Raw genomic sequence first — 20,528 nt, 5'->3', positions numbered from 1 at the left:
AAACAGCCTCATAGACACCTGGGCCAAAGAGCATGGCATTGGGCGGGTGTATCACATCCCCTACCATGCACGAGCCTCTGAGAAAATGAAACAATACAACGGACTGCTATAAACTACACTGAGAGCCATGGGTGGTGGGATCTTCAAAAGTCCGGATACACATTTGGCAAAGGCCACCTGGTTAGGTAACATTTGAGGATCTGAATATGTTCGGGAAGACAGTCTGGGTTATTCCTGACACAAGCAAAGGCAAAACTATCTGTGGGATTGCTTTTTTTTAAGGCCCTGAGTGCACTTGGTGGGTGATGCAGGAGGATGGGGATGATCGATGTGTTCCTCAAGGGGATTTGATTTTGGTGAGAATGGCCAATGAATCAAATGATATGATATTTATTGCTAAATTACCACTATATGTCATCACTGATACGGTTGCTATATGCTCTATCTATGGCATTGCAGTGAAAGTGACCTAAATTAATGAAGAATGAACTTTGATGAAACTGAGCAAAGTGCAGAAGTGATGGAACCAGAAGTGGCTGCAGCAACTGGCACCCGGGAATTGTCTTGAGATCGACATCTTCAACCCACAGATGATGGGCATGGGCCATGCTGGCTACACCAGCTGCGAGCTCCAGATGCAGCACGCAACAAGTCAACACCACACACCACGTCTCCTGCCAGGAAAGACAGTTACAACAGATGGAGCCCAAAGTCATGGACTAAATGAACTCAAGGGACATTTCAGTGGGATGGGCCATGGACTAAGGGAATGATATCTGTGTGCATATACGCATATATGAAAGACAGGAAAATGGTGGTGATTTATGGAAAAGTGTAAGACCTGGGCATGAGGTAGATGGTATAGAATAAGGGGCGGACGCTGTCCTGGTTTTGCCTGGGATAGAGTTAATATCCTTCCTGGTAGCTGCTGTGTTTTGGATTGACTATGAGAATAACATTGCTAACACATATTGTTTTAGTTGTTGCTGAGTGATGCTTATATTGTCATGGACTTTTTCAACTTCCTGTTGAAGGTGAGGGGCCACAGACAAGACAAGCTGGCCAAAGGAATATTCCATCCCATAGATGTCATGCTCAGTATATAAATGGGAGTTAGCAGGAGGGCAGGGATCGGTGATCACATCTCCGGACAGACTGGGGAGTTAATAATTGGGAAGTGTCAGCAATTTGTGTTGCATCACTTCATTTTGTTTATTATTATTATTATTATTATTATTTGTAGTAGTAGTAGTAATAATATCTTTTCTGTTACTGTTCTTTTAAACAATATTTATCTCAGCCCATGTCTTTCTCTTTCTCCCTTTTCTCCCTATTCTACCTGGGACATCCCATTTCATTTAAGAGCTGTTATCTGACCAGCTACATCTGACTCAGTGTTGTGCAAGGGTCAGACCCAGTAGGATCAAGCCTCAAAAAAAGTAGTATAAACCCAGAAAAATATCAATAAGCAGGATTATCACTAGAGAAAAATTCAGGCTCGTGGTCTAAGATAAACTCTGGGCAATGTGCGGAGAAGAGGCGGTAGGTTATTGTCGGTGAAACAGCGTCCATTGGGCCTGTTTCCGCAGGGCATCCTTGAGCTCCTGGTTCCTCATGCTGTAGATGAGGGGGTTCACTGCTGGAGGTACCACCAAGTACAACACTGCCACCACCAGGTCGAGAGATGGGGAGGAGATGGAGGGGGGCTTCAGATGTGCAAACACTCCAGTGATGATAAAGAGGGAGACCACGGCCAGGTGAGGGAGACACCTGGAAAAGGCTTTGTGCCGTCCCTGCTCAGAAGGGATCCTCAGCACAGCCCTCATGATCTGCACATAGGACACCACAATGAAAACAAAACACGCCAATGCTAAACAGACACCAACCACAAGAAGCCCAGCTTCCCTGAGGTAGGAGTGTGAGCAGGAGAGCTTGAGGATGTGGGGGACTTCACAGAAAAACTGGTCCACGGCATTGCCCTGGCAGAGGGGCAGTGAAAATGTATTGGCCGTGTGCAGGAGAGAATTGAGAAACCCACTGCCCCAGGCAGCTGCTGCCATGTGGACACAAGCTCTGCTGCCCAGGAGGGTCCCGTAGTGCAGGGGATGGCAGATGGCAACGTAGCGGTCATAGGCCATGATGGTGAGGAGAGAATACTCAGCTGAAGTAAAAATGAGAAAGAAAAAGAGCTGGACAGCACATCCTGCATAGGAGATGGCCCTGGTGTTCCAGAGGGAATTGGCCATGGCTTTGGGGAGAGTGGTAGAGATGGAGCCCAGGTCAAGAACAGAGAGGTTGAGGAGGAAGAAGTACATGGGGGTGTGGAGGCGGTGGTCGCAGATGATGGCGGTGATGATGAGACCGTTTCCCAGGAGGGCAGCCAGGTAGATGCCCAGGAAGAGCCCGAAGGTCAAGAGCTGCAGCTCCTGTGTGTCTGCCAATGCCAGGAGGATGAATTGGGTGATGGAGCTGCTGTTGGACATTTGCTGCGTCTGGGCAGGGTGACCTGTCCAAGGAGGAAAAGGCAGTGACAAACTGGGAGAGACTTCTCTGAGGAAATCCCAATGCCATTCCTCACAGAAATCCCCCTCCCACAGCTGAATGAGGAATGATCCAGCTCATTCCCAACCCCACAAACTCAGTGACACTCTCACTTGTCGGGTAAAATACTGCTTCGACACCTACTTTCCATGAGGGCACCTCTGGGGCAGGAGTCAGAGGCAGAGTCAGAGGCAGAAGAGAAGCTGACCCGCACCCCCTCCCAAACTCCTGAGATGCAGAGTTCAACAGAGGGGTGGGGAAACAAGGAGAAATGCGTCTGTGCTCTGAAAAAAGGAAGCGAGGAGAGGGAGTCAGACAGGTGTGCAGTGAAGGCTTCTCCTCAGTGACAGTGTCTCCAGACAGAGACACTGCGGGGCACTTGCTTTTATGTTGTGCATTAGTTGTAGGACAATCACACGTCTCCTTGACTGTAGGTGGAGCTGCCAAGAAGGCATCTCGGGCTCTGGACCCACTGGCTGTGGGGCGGGTGTGAGAGGAGAGCAGAGGCTTCCTGCCGAGAAGCTGTCTGAAGTTCAGGGGGTGGCCGGAGGTGCCAGGATCCCCCCTGCCTGGGCACTTCTGGCAGCAGCTCCCTCTCTGTCCCTGCCTGTGTCTGGGCTGCCAGGAGCTGCCCCTGCCTGGAGCTGCTTCTCTGCCCCCGGGTCTCCTCCCTGCCAGTGCCCCAGAGCCCATCCCACCCGCTGTGTGCTCAGCTCTGCCCTGCAGACCCCTCCTGGCAGCACAGCGCTGCCCGGGGGCATCTCTGGCTGTGCGGGGGCTCAGGAGGGCTTCAGGGAAGTGCTATTGAGAACGGGGGTCTCTGTGCCTTCTCCACAAAGGAGAAATCCATTCCCACCTCCCACTGCCCACCCAGCAGCTGAGAGGAGAAATCCCACAGCACAGACTTGTTCCCTTTCAGGGGAAAGGTGCCTCGATGTCCTTCTTCAAAACGGGCCCTCTGCTAATGTCCTGGGGTGATGTGGATCTGGAGCAGCCCTGACCCACACAGGTCCATCTCAGCAACAGAAGGCATCTGCCTTGCTGGCAGTCACTCCTTCCACCCACTGCTTCTCCCCACAGAAGATCCGTGGGAGCTCCCCGGGCAGGCGCAGAGCTGACCCTGGCAGGCGGCAGAGTCCCTGCCCCGGCACACAGCCCTTGGGTGCAGGGACCCTGATGGCAAGGACAGCCCTGCCCACCCCTGCCTGCACACCCCTACGCACACCTCCACAACCATCCCCAGCAGAAGGCAGCCCTCGGGCCCTGTCCCTCTCACCGGGCAGCAGGGAAGCCCTGCTCTGGAGCACATCCTCCTCCTCTACAGCACAGAAACTGAGAGAGTCCTCCTGACAGAGCCCAGCAGCTCTCAGATGGACCAGCTTGAGGAGATCCCTCCAGGAACTGGAGCTGCATTGCCCGGCACCCTGAGACTTACCACGCAGAGGGTGGTGAAGATTTCCAGTGAGCTCTCAGCACCCCCCACTCCAGACTGCCTTTAAGCTCTCTCTGCCTCGCAGGTCTCCCCTCCCTGCTTGCAGGCAGTGCCCCCAGCCCTGCTCCTGGGCAGAGCTGTCTCTCTGCAGCGCTGCCCGCTTGCCAGGAGCTCCCTCCAGCCCAGAACCCTGGCCCAGCTCAGCAGCAGAGGGCCAGCCCATGGTGGCACTCTCTCTGTCCCCTCTGGGCTCCCTGGAGGTGTCCCTGGGGCTCCAGGGGAACCGCTTTTGAAAAAGGCTGATGCAATCTCTCATGTTCCCTCCCTCAGCTGGGGAGAGACACTTACTTCCAGCAGTGTTATTTCTCCCAGCAGAAGAAGAGCTGGGCATGAGTAACCCCTCTTCTTGTCCCATCAGTAGCACACACAGGGTGTTGGACTGTTATTACCAGGATTCCTTATGGCAAGTCACCGCTTGCCTGGTGCCACAGCTGGGGGGCTTCAGCCCAAACGTGCAGCAATGATCTCAGCCAGGGGCACAGACAGGACGAGATGGAGCCGTTCCTGTGGCAGACAGAGCTGTGACATGGTGGCAGAACTCAGTCCAGCTGGTCTTAAAGGACAGCCTCCTCCAAGCTCAGCTATAGTCCAGATGGCAATTCAATATAACCCCCAAAGGCAATTCAAGGGCACCAGAATGAGTGTTTACTCCTTCAGGAAGTGTTCAAGGAGAAACAAAGCCACTGTGTGGCCACTGCTGAGTTTCAGAGAGCAGGTGGAGCTATATCGGAGATTCTCTACATCCTCTTTGCCTCAGTCTGCCCCAGCAAGGTCTCCCAGAGCTCTGAGACTCGGGGCAGGAATCTGGAGGAACACCACCAGCAGTGGATTGTTCTCAAGTCACCTTAACTAAGACAATCCTTACCAGTCTATGGGACAGGAGGGGTGGCAGCTGAGGGAGATGACAGGGTAAGCCAATGTGCCAGCGTGTCCAATGACACTCCGTAATCATTGAAAGGCCATGGAGGTTGAGGGAGGGAACATAGAGGTACATAGACAGGCCAGAGGGATGGGCCAAAAGGAATATCATGATGTCCGATAAAGAGAACTCTGAAGTCCTGCCCTTGAGGTGCACTAACCCCGTGCAATGACAGAGGGCAGGGGCGGTGTGGCTGGGTGGCAACTTTGCGGGAAAGGCTCTGCTGGTCCTTCAGTTTCATTAGGCAAAACAGGAGCCCGGGGCAAAGAAGGCCAACAGCATCCTTTGCTTCTCTTTCCATTCCCTGAAATCCCGAGTGCTTCTCTTTTATTCTCCTAATACCCTCCCAAAAGAACAGCCCACCTGTGCTGCTCTCAGGTGAAACTGAACCCATTTTCTGATCAGTAATTTGACTTTGCAGCCAAGCCTCCTCGAACTAACTGAACTCTCTGAAATTTAATGCATATTGTCCATAAGCTGTTGGCTCTCAGAGTGACAAAACCTGATTATCTATAATTGATGCCAAGGCATGGTATGCAGAGAGGCTCTTGCTTAGACTTTTTGCTATAACAACCAAGGGCAGCTCACTTTGTTATATGCCCCGTTGGAGGGTCGGAATCGGTAAAGTGTAGAGGGGTCGCACCTTTGGATAGGAGCAGACAGGACAGGTGACCCCAAACTGACTAACTTATCTAAACTGACAAGTCCTTTCTCTCTCTCCCTCCTCTCCTTGGAAAGAGAGGTGAGGGAGAGCATCTGTCGTTTGTTGCTGTGGCCAGGCCGGCCCAAACCACGACAAGGGTGAAGGAACTGCACTGTTGGACTGAAGGCAGTCCTTGCTCCTGCACACAGAATTCCAGCCACAAGTAGCTCTGTGCTCATTTAATATTTGGTTGGCTGCCTCGAGGAATTGCCCCTGACACACCCTTGGCTGGGCTCAAACAGCATTTTGTCTGGGAAGCTCTCCTAATGAACAGCCTCATCCCAACTTCATTGCGTGGTCTGTAAATGGAGAGGCAAGCCCTGCAGTCAAAGTGGAAGGTTTGTGGGTGATGGTGGTGACTGAAATGACCCACAATGCATCTTTGGTGTGGCTTTCTGGATGCTCAGAACCAATGGACCTCTGAAGGAAAGTCAATCTGGAATTGGAGCTTACAGAAAACACATTTAAAACTCTTTTCTACTGAGTCGCTTGGAGCAGCAAAATTCCTGTTAGTGTTTGCCTGTGTAAAGGCTGTATGGGAAGTGCACAGCATAAAACAGACCAGGCAGCTTGAGCTAAAATATATGTTAAGGAGGAAAAGGATGTTACAAACTCAATAAGCAGGTGATTGAACCAGGGAAATGCCCTAGGAGATCCCACTGTCTTAAAGTAGCAGATCCCACTTCTCCAACCTGTCAAGTTTACGTTAGTCATTGCAAAGTGAAAAAGGAAGCCGGTGCCATTGGAACCCTGTGGTGTGCCATGTATGATTCACAGGATCTCCTGAGAGAAATGGATGACGAGGTAAAGAATGTGAAAAAAAGGCACCCGTAAATTGAAGGAGGAGGAATTTCCCAAAATAAAGACAATGATCTTAATCAAAATTTGAGAGGAAGATCTCAGGGTAAACAGACATAGACCCTGGTTACAAATTAAACAGCTGGACTTAGAACTTGGACAAGCACAAGATTTAGAAACAGAACTAAAGGTTTTAGAAACTGAGCTACAGAAAGCTGGAACAGCAGCTCAGCTTTCAGCAGAGTAACATATAGTCATGAACAGAAGTCACAATCAATGCAGCGCACTCCCCTCAGTCTGGGAATTCAAGAGTATGTCTTGGACAAGATCCATAGGGTCTACTGGGAAGGCCCAGGTTCTTGTGGGCTGGCACCAGGGATCCTGGAGTGCTTGCCAGCAGATTCTCACACATCGGAAGTGGCCATTGGGAATAGGAGAAACTTGGCCCTCTTATTAGTGGACTCATGAGCATGCACAAACACTCTTTATGTATGGCAAACTCAGGCTGAATAACTCCAGAGTAAGACACTTGGAGTGGCTGTGAGAGAGCCCATCGTCTTGATCCAAGGTGGGAAAATGTCACCTTCCAACCTGGGCAATCAAAGGGATTAATGTGAAAAGACCCATCAGGTCAACCTGCATCGTAAGAGAAAGCAAATTTTCCTTTTTGAAAACAGACAGAAGCCCCTCCCCCTTTCGAAACCAACATGATGGCCACCACTGACAATCTGCTGTTTTAACTGCTCCACACCATAGAGTCTGATCTCAGCACTGACTTTATCACAAGAATTATGCATGAGCACTGCAAAGCTTAAACGTAAGGTGTGCCACCCTGTCTCTGTCAACCCGTGGGGCAGAGGAGAGGGAAAAGCTAGTAACGGGGTTTGGATGTTGAAGGTGGGGTCCAGTAGAGATGAGGAGTCAAGGGAGTGGATGGGGAGAGATAGGCAAAGGTGAGACAAGTTCTGATTTGATTGTGAGGCCACTACTGTTATAGGAGCATGACTGGCCCGCAGATGGCCCCAGCAGTTTGGGGACAAGAGGTTTATCACAATACCACTCCTCCCAGCAGAGCCAAGATAGGGGCAGAGGGAAAGGGGAGCGGCAGGCCAAGGGGAGATGGCTGGCATGGTGATGCTTATGAGGGCACTTCCACAGCAGCAGCCTGGTTGGCCCTCAGGAGACATGCTGGCCAGCATGCAGGCTGAGGTCATCCAGCGCATCAGAGACCCCACCCAAGAGGAATTCCGTCCTTGGGGAGGGGGTGATGCAGGTGGAAGAGGCCCACCTGGGTTCTGATCCTGGGGGCACCTCTGTTACAGCAACCTGACCAACCATGGCAGACAGAAGGGCAGGTGGGGCTCATGGCCACCCGGCTCAGGACGAGCCCTGACACTGGCGGAAAATCTTCTCCTTATCTCCAGGTTGAACATCCCCTCTTTCACCCAACACTTGTCTTTCATCCTCCTAATATGCAGCATGGTGGAGAGCCTATCTCTGTATTTTTATGACCTCCTCCTAGGTTGACAGGCTGCAAGGAGGTCCCCCTAAGCCTTCTTTCTGCTCTTGACCTTCCTTGCAACCACTGGCTCAAGGGGAGCTTTGCCTTCCTAAAAACAATGACGTCAAAAGAGATAAGTTTCTTCCTTGTAAAGTCCTTGCTGTCACCTCCGGGCAGCTGCTTCATGGCCCCTGTCAGAGCCAGCCTCGTCCCTCTACTCACCCAGCCTCCCTGCTCCCCCCCGCCCCCCAAATGCATTATCATCATGGGAAGACCCATGGTGCATGAAGAGGTGTCTAGGGCAATCAAAACCACGGTCAGTGGAGAAAGGGAAACACGGGTGGGCTCTTTGTGTGCTGTATTATGTTAGTGTAAGATATCTACCCATACAGACACACAGCAAAAACGGATCCTTCCAAGAGCTGGTCTGACACCTTCCATCTATCCAGAACTTGGCCCCGGGATACCCTCGTCCCCCTGATACCCACCAGGCACAGACAAGCACACGCTCACGCAAATGGCTCTCTCCAGCACAGAGTCAAAGAATCATTGAGGCCAGAAGCCAGTCAGCGTCCAACTTCTCTGGGCTGCCCCTTCATGCTTCATTTTAGTCAGGACCTCCTTTCTCACCCATGCCAGGCTCCTGCCAGCTTTGACAGACTTCCTGTATGATGGGGTGGACTGTTCTGGAGCTGCAAGAGTCCATCCTTGACTAGCAAAGAGCTCTCTGCCCCCCTCTTCTCCGCAGGGCCCTATCCCATGGGATTCTTCTGATCAGGTCCCTCAGAAGGCCAAAGATTGCTCTCCTGAAGTCCTGCTCTTGGCCTTGTTCCCTTCTTTCAGGAGCCTCAACTCTACCTTCTCACCCCTGACTGTGACATCCCTGACAGTGGGAGATGGGAAATTTTTTTTCTACACTCTGGAGCAGGTACGGAGACCCCAGTTCTTGTTAGCATTTGTCTGAGCCTCTTCTTATCCTCTTGGCACGCAGAGATGTCCCTGGGCAGTGCCCTGCTGCCAGGAGGGATCTGCAGGGCAGAGCTGAGCACACAGCGGGAGGGATGGGGTCAGTGAGCACTGGCAGGGAGGAGATGTTGGGACAGAGAAACAGCTCCCGCAGGGACAGCTCCAGGCAGCCCAGACATGGGCAGGGAGTCGGAGGGACCTGCTCCCACAAACACCTTGGGAGAGGGCACTTGGGCACCCTCCCTGCCATCCCCTGCAGTGCAGACACCCACTCTGAAGGAACGCCCTGGTCTCCTCTTCCACCCAGCAGAGCCCAACCCTCTGTCCCTCTCTTGCCTCCTCACAGCAACACTCCTGGCATTTCTCCACATTTCCTCTTTCTGCTGGTTTAGGGCAGCTTATCGTTTCTAGATGGGGACTTAAAAACATTGCCTTTTTATTTTGGGTGGCAGTATTTTGCTATGTTATCAGGTCTTTTTTAATGTTTCCGTTTTCTGTCCCTTACCTAATGGCACCTTGCGAATTGCCGCGGTCAGACTCACCTTGGGACGGCGGGAGGCCTCTGTTGGACATTGTGCATAATTACACCTTGGGTTATATTATGGGCCATTTAGCAAGAGGGGGGATGTCTCTTGAGTTTTTGTATGTGCCGGTGGCATCAATAGCAACAGTTTTTGAAAGTCTGGAGTACCCTTGGGATGTTTTGGTTATTGTGCTTGGGTAATTAAATTTTGCGGGCTCTTTCTTCTTTATTGGTGGATCTGCAGTATAGGGAAGTATCCAGTGGCAACCCCATAGGCCCCCACAGCCAACATCATACCTGCACAGCCCCCTCCTGTCCCTGTGACAGACATTGCGCCTGCACAGACCCTGCCGTCCCCTGCGACACTCAGACCCTGCCAGCCCCCATGGCAGGCATCCATCCGATCCAGACTCCGCTGGCTTAGATCCCACCGGCTCCTATGGTCAGGCACCGCACGGTATTTCTCCTGCACAGCACCCACCAGCCCCCATGACGGACATTGCACCTCTCCAGTCCCCGCTGGCTACCATGACAGGACCCGCAGCTGCAACGAGTATTACACCTACTCCGACCTTGGTGATGGATGATGCAGCTGAACTACAGACCCAGTCAGCGCCGGTATCAGTCAACCCTGTGCATAAGACAAGACGTGCAATAGGACCAGATAGCAACAGTCAGTCAGGGACATCACACAATGAGGAAACAGAGGAAACCACTCCATCGTTATCCCTAAGTGAGCTGTGAGACATACGTAAGCATTACGGCTGTCAGGAAGGCGAGCAAGTGATTCCTCCGCTACTCGATTGCTGGGACACTGGAGCCAATAGTTTGGACTTAGATGGTAGAGAAGCCAAGCGGTTGGGACCATTGACTAGAGAATTGGGTATTGACAGGGTTTTTGGAAGAACACCACAATCCCTTAGCCTCTGGAGATGACTCCTGTAAAGCGTGAGGAGCAAGTATCCCTATAGGGACGCTATCCCATACCACCCATCCAAGTGGACAACTATTGAGAGAGATGTTCAGAATCTGAGGGAAATAGCTGTGCGGGAGATGATTTTTACTGATTTGGACAACGTGCAGACACCATTAGATCCAGATGCACTCAAAATTACCGGACCCACTTGGTGCATGTGGGTACGGAGAGCACCAGCGGCACATGCTCATGGATTGGTATTATTTTGCTGGAAAGAGGGTGAGGCACCGACGGTGGGTCATGTGGATACTGACATGCAGCATTATGCACATAATCTTTTTCTGCCCCGCAGGACAGTGTGTCAGCATTGGACAGGTCACGTGACCAGGCCGCTGTCTCAGTTGAGGAAAAACCATAAATCTGCTGTAGCATGTGGCAGTGTATTGGACAACTGGTTAGATGATGTCCCTCCGCAGGTCAACACCTCAGCCATGGAAAAATCGTCTGAAAAAGCTAGGTGGGAACTTGATGAGATGTTGCAGAAACTGCAGAGTGTTTCTCTGCAGGCTGATGTCTCAGCTGTGAGAAACGCACCTGATAACTTGATAACCTGATAATCATTTCATAGAGTGCTCAACCAAATATCCCAGCTGGTAAATAGTGTGGACTCCCAACCTGTACCGACCAGCGTTTTGGCAATTGAAGAAAAATGCTTTCCTAATAAACCTGTTTGAGAGAAACAATACACACCTGTCCTGGTGTGAGGTAAAACAGAACCAATTTTGTTCAGTATATTTACTTCTTAGCCGGGCTTCTTCTAACTACTGAAATTAACAGTATATTTTGCAGACAGTGTTCACTCTCTCAGAGTGATCAGACCTATGGTCACAGCGGATGCCCAGGCACGGTGTGCAGAGAGGCTCTTGCTTATACTTATTGCTATAACACCCACGGCCAACCGACTTTGTGATTTCCCCCTTGGACGGTTGGAAGTGGAAAAGCATAGTGGGGTCCCACCTGCGGGGAGGAGTGGACAGGACAGGTGACCAACGGGGTATTCCATCCCATCTGCCTCATGATCAGTATAAAAGCTGAGGGATCAAAGGGTCAGCTCGCTTCCTTCAATGACCGGTGTCTGAGGAGTACTCTGTCTGTTCATCTGCCTGTGATCCCGATCCTGAATCCTTATCTGGAATCCAGTTCCCATCCATCACTGAGTCCAGTCTGGGACTGCCCCAGCGCCAGCCAGTGACGTGATCATCATCCTGGGAGCTTGATATGGTTTTGTATATATTTCATTTTTTTTATTTTATTATTAATATTTCATTAACAGAGTTTAGGTCCTTCTAAACTCGTAAGTCACTTTTTCTCTCTCCTGCCTCTCCTCGGTAGGGGAGAGCATCTGCTGTTCTGCCTGAGTGGCCAGTCCAGCCCAAACCTCAATACCTACACATTCACCCTCCATTTGGAGAGGTCCAGTTTCAATATCATTTGGAAATTGCTGATATCACTTAATGCGTAAGCAGATAAACAAAGACAAGTGGAAGAAAAAGGAAACTTTTTTCTTTTCTTTTCTTTCATTTTTAAAATCATTTCACTTCTGAAATCTCTCAAATAAGAATTGTAAAGTGAAGAAAATTATGCTCAGAGCCTTGGCTTGTTAGGGCATTTTGCATGTTAATGAACTGGCCCCTTGAGAAGTAAAAAGCAGCAGCAAAGCTCCAAGTTTCTGAGCATGTCAGTGGGCTGCACTGAGGGCCACCCCTGAAAAGACCTTGGAGGGAATGACTAGAAAAGGGACTGTCCCTGGAGGCTGGTGAAGCAGGAAGTCAGAGGCACTGCTTACAGGTTGAAAATGAAACATGGAAGTGGTTGTGAAAGCCCTTGACCTGTCTCATCAAGCGGGATGTCCAAGCACTGACCCCCACACCCTGGGAATGGGGATCCTTTCCCACACGGGAAGCTCAGGGCTCTTCCTGGGAGCACTGAGATGAAGGGGTGTGTGATGCCAAGGACAAGACAGTGGTAGGACACCTCTCAGGCCCTCTGGAGGGTGGGGTGGAGGCAACAAGGCCCCGTTGATGTAAGGAACTGGAGTGCTCTCAGGGGCCTCAGTGGAAGAGACCGCAGCCATAGTGGAAAGGACAAGGATTTCAGTTCTGTTGGGGGGTCCCAGCCCCAACAAAGGGGCCATACGCCCCACAGGCTGTGGCTGTTTCTCTGCAGATGCCAAGATCAGAGAAGATGATGCCAGCATCAGAACAGATGCAGATGCCAGCCCCTGCTTCCCCACCCCACTCTGCCCCCATGCTGTCCCAAGCTCTACTGATGACTCTGTCTTCACTATTTCTTCAAACACAAGGCTGTCATTTTCTGAGGTTTTCCTAATGGCTGTGAGTTCCCCATAACCTGTGCAGCTTCTTCCAAAGCCCTCCTAATGCTCCTCAGATGCCAAAGATGTCTCAGCCCATAGACTCATTTGAATCCTCTATTTAGCTTCATGTCACCACACGGAACTGCACATCTTCCTTCTGCTGCTGCCTCAAAGACAAAACTAGATCTATTTCACTTCAGTATGACACCCTCCTGATATCCCAAATCTGGGTTTGTTACACGGTGTGCAAGCCAATAACACACAGAGCAGAGGTATTTCCAAGTTTATTCCATTAATGCGCGGAAATGGGGTGCTCAGCCCAAAACGGGAGCACAACTTAGCTTCAAAAGACTCCACTTCTATGCATTGATGTTTACATATTCAAACAATTCATATATATATTCACAGTTACTCATTGTTATTCTCTTCAAGGATTGCTTGAGATTTCTTTGCTTCCCATGTAAATTAGTGCACAGACTCTGTCTTCTTCTTCCATTGTTCTCTTTTGAGTAGGTGGTATCATTTGGGTAGGTGGTCAGCGATTCAGTGGTCGCGATCTCCCCCTGGCAGAATTACCTTTTACCACTTCTCTGATCTTGGCAGTTCCAAGAGGTTTTCTGGGTTCGCTGACCCGCCCTACAGTTCATCACTCTCTTGACAGGAATCCCCTGCTTCTCAACAATGCTACATTGTCTGGTGGTAGTTCCTTAACTGAGTCATAGATAAATCATGTCTAGTTACTCTTTCTCTATTTTCATATTAGGTAAATTATGAAATAGGGTTGGGGCAGTACAGAGGACTTGAGCAGCAGCAGGTGTCCTTGGTTGCTTCAATTACAATGACATTTTACATTTCATTTTCCTAGTTTATGTCAATTTTCCTGCAACAGAGAGAGCTGCCCTGTTATTACGGAGATGCTCCTCAGGAAGGCAGTTCTGATGCTGTGATGACACATTTACCGAAGGCCTCACTATTATCCAGCACAGTAGGGACAGCCTGTGAGGAGACATGGGCAGCTTACTGCTGCTGAAGGTGAACCCATTGAACCCCTTTCTTCAATGCTTCTTTGAGCTCCTGGTTCCTCATGCTGTAGATGAGGGGGTTCACTGCTGGGGGCACCACCGAGTACAACACTGCCACCACCAGGTCCAGGGATGATGAGGAGATGGAGGGGGGCTTCATGTAGGCAAACATGCCAGTGCTGATAAAGAGGGAGACCACAGCCAGGTGAGGGAGGCACGTTGAAAAGGCTTTGTGCCGTCCCTGCTCCGAGGGGATCCTCAGCACAGCCCTCAATATGTGCACGTAGGACACCACAATAAAAACAAAACACGCAAAGAAGAGACAGGCACTAACCACAATCAGTCCAACTTCCCTGAGGTAGGAGTGTGAGCAGGAGAGCTTGAGGATGTGGGGGATTTCACAGAAGAACTGGTCCACGGCATTGCCCTGGCAGAGGGGCAGTGAAAATGTATTGGCCGTGTGCAGGAGAGAATTGAGGAACCCACTGCCCCAGGCAGCTGCTGCCATGCGGACACAAGCTCTGCTGCCCAGGAGGGTCCCGTAGTGCAGGGGATGGCAGATGGCAACGTAGCGGTCATAGGCCATGGCTGTGAGAAGAGAAAAATCTGCACCAAACAAGAAGGAAAAAAAAAAGACCTGTGCAGCACATCCTGCATAGGAAATGTCCCTGGTGTCCCAGAGGGAATTGGCCATGGCTTTGGGGACGGTGGTGGAGATGCAGCCCAGGTCAAGAACAGAGAGGTTGAGGAGGAAGAAGTACATGGGGGTGTGGAGGCGGTGGTCACAGGCGATGGCGGTGATGATGAGGCCGTTTCCCAGGAGGGCAGCCAGGTAGATGCCCAGGAAGAGCCCGAAGGTCAAGAGCTGCAGCTGCCGTGTGTCTGCGAATGCCAGGAGGAGGAAGTGGGTGATGGAGCTGCTGTTGGACATATTCTGCCTCTGGGTATCTGTTATTGTTACTTGTGGTTATCTGTTAAGGAGGAAAAGACAGTACTGAGTCAGAGCAGACTTCTCCTGGCAAAATGGATTGCATATGTCTTTGCAGCCCCACATTCAGACCCTCTTTTCAGGAGCACCTCTCTGCAGCTCCCTCACTTGAGCTCTGGCTTTTGCCGGCTGAGGCTGCCACTGGGAGCAGGGCAATGGGCTCCTGAGGAGTCCTCCTTGCTGTGCAGCATGAGGGAACTAGGACAGCAGGGCTGTCTCCAATTAAATGTAATTGTGTTGTATCAAAGAGCTTTTCAGTGTTGTTGTCGGCAATTTGCCCAACTGCACAGCAGAGGAGAGGGGATTTTGTTTTCTCTGTTTTGTTCTGGTTGTACCTGCCACATTTCGGAGCGGTTTGGGATGGCTGAAATCCCTGACATTTCTAATGCACTCCAGGTGAAGTCTTGTGGGTCCTGAGAGGCAAAGGGACGGTCCCTTAGTGCAGAGAGAGGAGAGCAGCTCTGCCCATCAGTCCTCTTCTCCGCTGCCCTGTGCTGGCAGCTTGCAACTGGAGGAGTATCCCTCTGAGGTGTTGCCATCAAAAGAAGCAGGACACTGCGGAGAAGAAAGGAATGCAGGTTCAAAGGGGAGATATACAGGCTCATTGCCTTTTCTCATCTCTCCCCTCCCAGACTGGGACCAGGAGGGATCATTGCAGCTGCCCACGTACAGCTGCCCAGCAGCATTTCCATGGCCTGAGCACCGAGATGTCTTCTCCATGTGGATCCGAGGGAGCACAGAGATACTATGGGAGAGCTGTGCCCTTCTGGAGAGCACCCTGCAGCCCCACAGGACTCCTCAGGCAAATAGTTGATGTCCTTAAGTTGCCTGGAGGAGTCCTGGGCACATTGCTCCCACAGACACGACTGCAGAGCAGGACCCAAAGGGTCGGCATCTGAACGGGAGCTGAATCTGTCACCCGCAACCCCCACCCCCCGCACTGACTCAGTTTATCCAACGGTGAGAACAAGGGCAGCTCAGGCAGGAGGGGACGGCAGTGAAATGCCACAACTCTCCTGACAAGGGAGGAGGGACATGCTAGGCAGACGGCAATCCGGGGTTCGTCCTTTGCTGGGCTCTGGCTGCTGCAGGGTCAATGTGTGCCCGAGACCCCGTGGGCTGGAGGGCAGAGATGTGCCCCGGCTGGGAACGGAGACCAGGCAGGAGCTGCCCAGGGGAAGGTGTCTGTGCTTCAGGGACAGCACGGACGGGCCCACATCCTCCTCGCCAGTGTTTCAGGCAGCAGCTTCCTCTCACTCCCTGCCCGTGTCTCTGCTGCCGGCAGCCGTCCCCCTGTCCCCGGCTCAGCTCCCATCAGTGCTCACAAACCCCATCCCACTGCTGTGCGCCCACCTCTGCCTGCCAACACCTCCAGGGACGGGGCACTGCCCAGGGGCATCTCTGAGTGTGTGGGGGCTAAAGACCAGTTCACAGCGAACCTGATGTGGCTGCAAAGGGGAAGATGTTGCTGAGTTGGTGTGCTGCTGAAGAGGTCCTCTGAAAAATATCATGAGGTAGAGCTCACCTGTGCTGCTGCACTCTCTTGAGAGCAGAAGCACCATGCCCTGACCTAATCATCCCTACCCTACCATGTCATTGTCTCTCTGAAGGTGCAGCAGGACATCCATGCTCTGAAGCACATCCTCCTGCTCCACACCAGACAAGCCAGGAGAGCCGTCCTGACAGCTCCTATCAGCCATGGCATGTGCCAGCTCTAGGAGACACTGCCAGGAACTCATCTGCATTGCCCCACAGCCAGAGACTTACCATGTGAAAGGCTGCGAAGGTTTCTCCCCCGGTGAGCTCTCTCCTGTCCTCCCACCCCAGACTGCCTTTACCTCTTCTCTTCTCTTCTCTTCTCTTCTCTTCTCTTCTCTTCTCTTCTCTTCTCTTCTCTTCTCTTCTCTTCTCTTCTCTTCTCTTCTCTTCTCTTCTCTTCTCTTCTCTTCTCTTCTCTTCTCTTCTCTTCTCTTCTCTTCTCTTCTCTTCCCTCTCTGCCTGCAGGCACTGCCCTCAGTCCTGCTTCTGGGCAGAGCTGTCTCTCTGCAGCGCTGCCCGCTTGCCAGGAGCTCCCTCCGGCCCAGCAGCCCGGCCCAGCTCGGCAGCAGAGGACCAGCCCACGGTGGCACTGCCTCTGTCCCCTCTGGGCTCCCTCAGAGATGTCCCTGGGGCTCCAGGGGAACCACCTGGGAAACAAGCTGAAGTCATCACTGATGTTTTCTCCCTCTGCTGGGCAGAGAAACTTCTTCCCTGCAGTGCCATTTCCCCTTTCGGAGACAGAGTTATGTCCAAGAATCCCCTCTTCTTGCCCCACTAGGAGACAGCACACCCAGGCAGTGAAAGGCAGGAGTCTCCTGTACCTCCTGTACCCATGCAAAGCACAGGTGACACATGAGGTGCCAGAGGTGGTCTAAGACACGTGCTCGTAACTGATGGAAATATTAAGAGGGACAGGGCAGTGTCTGGAGTCATCATTTTGAGGCTGGTGGGGCATGGTGGTGACACTCTCCCTCCTCCACCAGCTGTCTTTACCCCATCTCCTTTGGCACCCATGGCCTGTTTCTCACAGACACCCCTACAGTGCCCAACCTCATTCAGGGCAGCTGCTCCATTGGAAGGTGACCTACACCCTGTGGCACTACGGGAGGTGCCAGGGCTCTCCTGCACAGCCGCATGCAGCCAGCAGGGACAGCACAATACCTGCAGGATGACGACCACCATTCAGAGCAGCCGTGTAACACACCCCAAGAGAACCTCTGGGACATTCAGTGCTTTTTTTGAGGCAGCTGCAGTGAAGCCAGTCCTGTCCCATCTCCATCCAGTAGATGTCGGCCCTGCTCCTCCCACAGCCTTTAATCATCCCTTTGATGATGCAATCATGGAACAGAGCAATGATTTAACCCATGTTCTTGGATCACAGGATGTCCATCGCCGAGGACATTTTCCAAAGCACCGTGTCTTTCCTGGAGATCAGCTTCCCCTTGCACCACAGGCCCTGCAGGCCTGCAGAGACGTCCCAGAGAGCAAAGCCCTCTCCTGCCAGGGCTGCACAGCCCAGCCCTGCTTCTCTCTGGTCCTGAGGGTTTGCTCTCCTTCGGATCACCTCATTTCCTCTTTCCATTGCCATCTGCCATCCACCCCTGCATGCTCTGAACAAAACCTCTGCCTTGCATGGGACCTTGGGCACTTGGTACTGCCTTTCTTTGTTACATATCTGAGTGTGGTCCTGGTGCTTGGCTGAGGTCCAGCATATCTGCTCTGATTTATTAATTAGGCAGGACATGATAGGATGAGGGGGAATGGCTTCACACTGGAAGAAGGAAGATTTAGATTAGTTTTTAGGGAGAAATTTTTCACTTTGAGAGTGGTAAGGCACTGGAACAGGTTGCCCAGAGAAGTTGCAGGAGGTCCTGCCAGCACATCCACCAGCTCCTTCAATACCCTGGGATGAATCCCATCAGGCCCCATGGACTTGTGAACATTCAGCTGATACAGCTGTTCTCTGACGATTTCCATCCCACAAATGGAAAGTTTTTGTGGTCCTCCAATTCAGGGGACTGGGCAGCCCAAGCTCTAGATGCATGATTAACGAGTGAGGCAAAAAAAAAGCATTGCACACGGCTGCTTTTTCTTCATCCCTATCAGTCAGTTGACCACCTTCAACAACTATCGGTCCAACGTTTTCTTTAGACCTCCTCTTGCTATTAATGTACTTAAAAAAGCACTTCTTTTTTTATAGAATGCTTTAGGTTGGAAGGGGCCTTGAAGATCATCAAGTTTCAACCCCCCAGCCATAGGCAGGGACACCTCCCACTAGACCAATTTGCTCAAAGCCCCATCCAGCCTGGCCTTAAACACCTCCAGGGATGGGACCTCAACAACTTCTCTGGGCAACCTCCGCCAGTGCCTTACCACCCTTAAAGTGAAAATTTCTTCCTAATATTTAATCTAAATCCACCCACTTCCAGTTAAAAGCCATTGCCCCTCATCCTATCACTACATGCCCTAGTATAAAGTCCTTCCTCAGCTCCCCTGTAGGCACCCTTTAGGTACTGGAAGGGGCTATAAGGTCTCCCCGGAGCCTTCTCTTCTCCAGGCTGAACAACCCCAACTCTCTTAGCCTGTCCTCATAGGAGAGCTGCTCCAGACCGTTGATCATCTTCAGGGCCTCCTCTGAACCTGCCCTAACACATCCATGTTCTTCTTATGTTGAGGGTATCAGAGCTGGATGCAATATTCCAGGCGTGGTCTCACGAAAGCAGAGTAGAGGGACAGAATCACCTCCCTTGACCTGCTGGCCATGCTGCTTTTCATGGACACCAGGATCTGGTTGGCCTTCTGGGCTGCAGTCTCACATTGCTGGCTCATGTTGAGCTTCTCGTCAATCAGCACAGCCAGGTCCTTCTCCTCAGGGCTGCTCTCCGGCCATTCCCCGCCGAGCCTGTATTTGTGCTTGGGATTGCCCCGACCCAGATGTAGGACCTTGCACCCGGCCTGGTGGAACTGCATGAGGTTGGCTTGGGCCCACCTCTCCAGCCTGTCCAGGTCCCTCTGGATGGCATCCCTCCCCTCCAGCGTGTCAACCTCGCCAAACAGCTTGGTTTCATCAGCAAACTTGCTGAGGGTGCACTCAACCCCACTCTCCATGTCTCTGACAAAGATGTTGTACAGCACCTGAGGAACACCACTCATCACTGCTCTCCACTTGGACATGGAGCAATTGACCACAACACTTTGAGTGCGACCGTCCAGCCAGTTCTTTATCTATTGAGTGGTCCATCTGTCGAATCCATGTGTCTCCAATTTAGAGACCAGGATATTGTGCGGGACAATGACAAACGCTTTGCACAAGTCCAGGTAGATGACATCAGTTGTTCTTCCCTTGTCCACTGCCGCTGTAACACTTTCGTAGAAAGCCACAAAATTTGTCAGGCATGACTTGCCCTTGGTGAAGCCATGCTGGATGCTACCAATCACCTCCTTATTTTCCATCTGCCTAAGCAGAGTTTCCAGGAGGATCTGCTCCATGATCGGGCCAGGCACAGGGGTGAGACTGACTGGCCTGTAGTTCCCTGGGTTTTCATTATTTTCCTTTTTGAAAATAGGGGTTATTTTTCCCATTTTTCCAGTCAGCAGGAAGCTCACCAGAGTGCCATGACTTCTCAAATATGAGGGACAGTGGCTTAGCAACTTTGTCTGCCAGTTCCCTCAGGACCCACGGATGTGTCTCATCAGGTCCCATGGACTTGTGCACCTTCAGGTTCCTCAGGTGGTTTATACATGATCTTCACCTACAGTGGGCAGTTCTTCACTTTCCAGCTCCTTGCCTTTGCCCTCTGCATCATGGGCAGTGCGGCTGCCGTCTTTGCAAGTGAAGACTGAGGCAAAATAGTCATTGAGGACCTCAGCTTTGTCTCTGTCCCAGGTGACCAGTTCTTGCATTTCCTTCCGGAGAGGGCCCACATCTTCCCTAGTCTTTCTTTTCTCGCTGACATACTTAAAGAAGGATTTTTGTTTGTCTTGATGCCCCTGGCCAGATTTAGTTCTATCTGGGCTTTAGCTTGCCTCACCTGATCCGGGGCTGCTTGAACAATTTCTCTGTATTCCTCCCAGGCTTCCCACCCATGTTTCCACTCCCTATAGACCTCCTTTTCACTTGTGAGCATGTCCAGGAGCTCCTTGTTCATCCATGCAGGCCTCCTGGCTTTTCTGCCTGCCTTCTTCTTTGTAGGGATGCATGACTCCTGAGCTTGGAGGAGGTGAGCCTTGAATATTAACTGGCTTA

General features: G+C 51.6%; 1 protein-coding gene across 1 annotated transcript; it reads right to left on the bottom strand.

Moving 5' to 3' along the window:
* Positions 1-1,547: 1,547 nt before the first annotated feature.
* LOC309684958 (olfactory receptor 2B2-like) lies at positions 1,548-14,686 on the bottom strand (the record flags this gene model as incomplete). Its single annotated transcript, XM_082500792.1, has 2 exons — positions 1,548-2,492; positions 13,763-14,686. 2 exons carry the CDS (start codon positions 14,684-14,686, stop codon positions 1,548-1,550), a joined length of 1,869 nt encoding a protein of 622 aa, XP_082356918.1.
* Positions 14,687-20,528: the final 5,842 nt, after the last annotated feature.

This window comes from Vanellus vanellus (assembly GCF_965231255.1).
Source record: "Vanellus vanellus genome assembly, contig: HAP1_SCAFFOLD_110, whole genome shotgun sequence".
NCBI lineage: Eukaryota > Metazoa > Chordata > Aves > Charadriiformes > Charadriidae > Vanellus > Vanellus vanellus.
The sequence above is the reverse complement of the archived record's forward strand: the minus strand, read 5'-3'. Positions and strand labels throughout refer to the sequence as shown.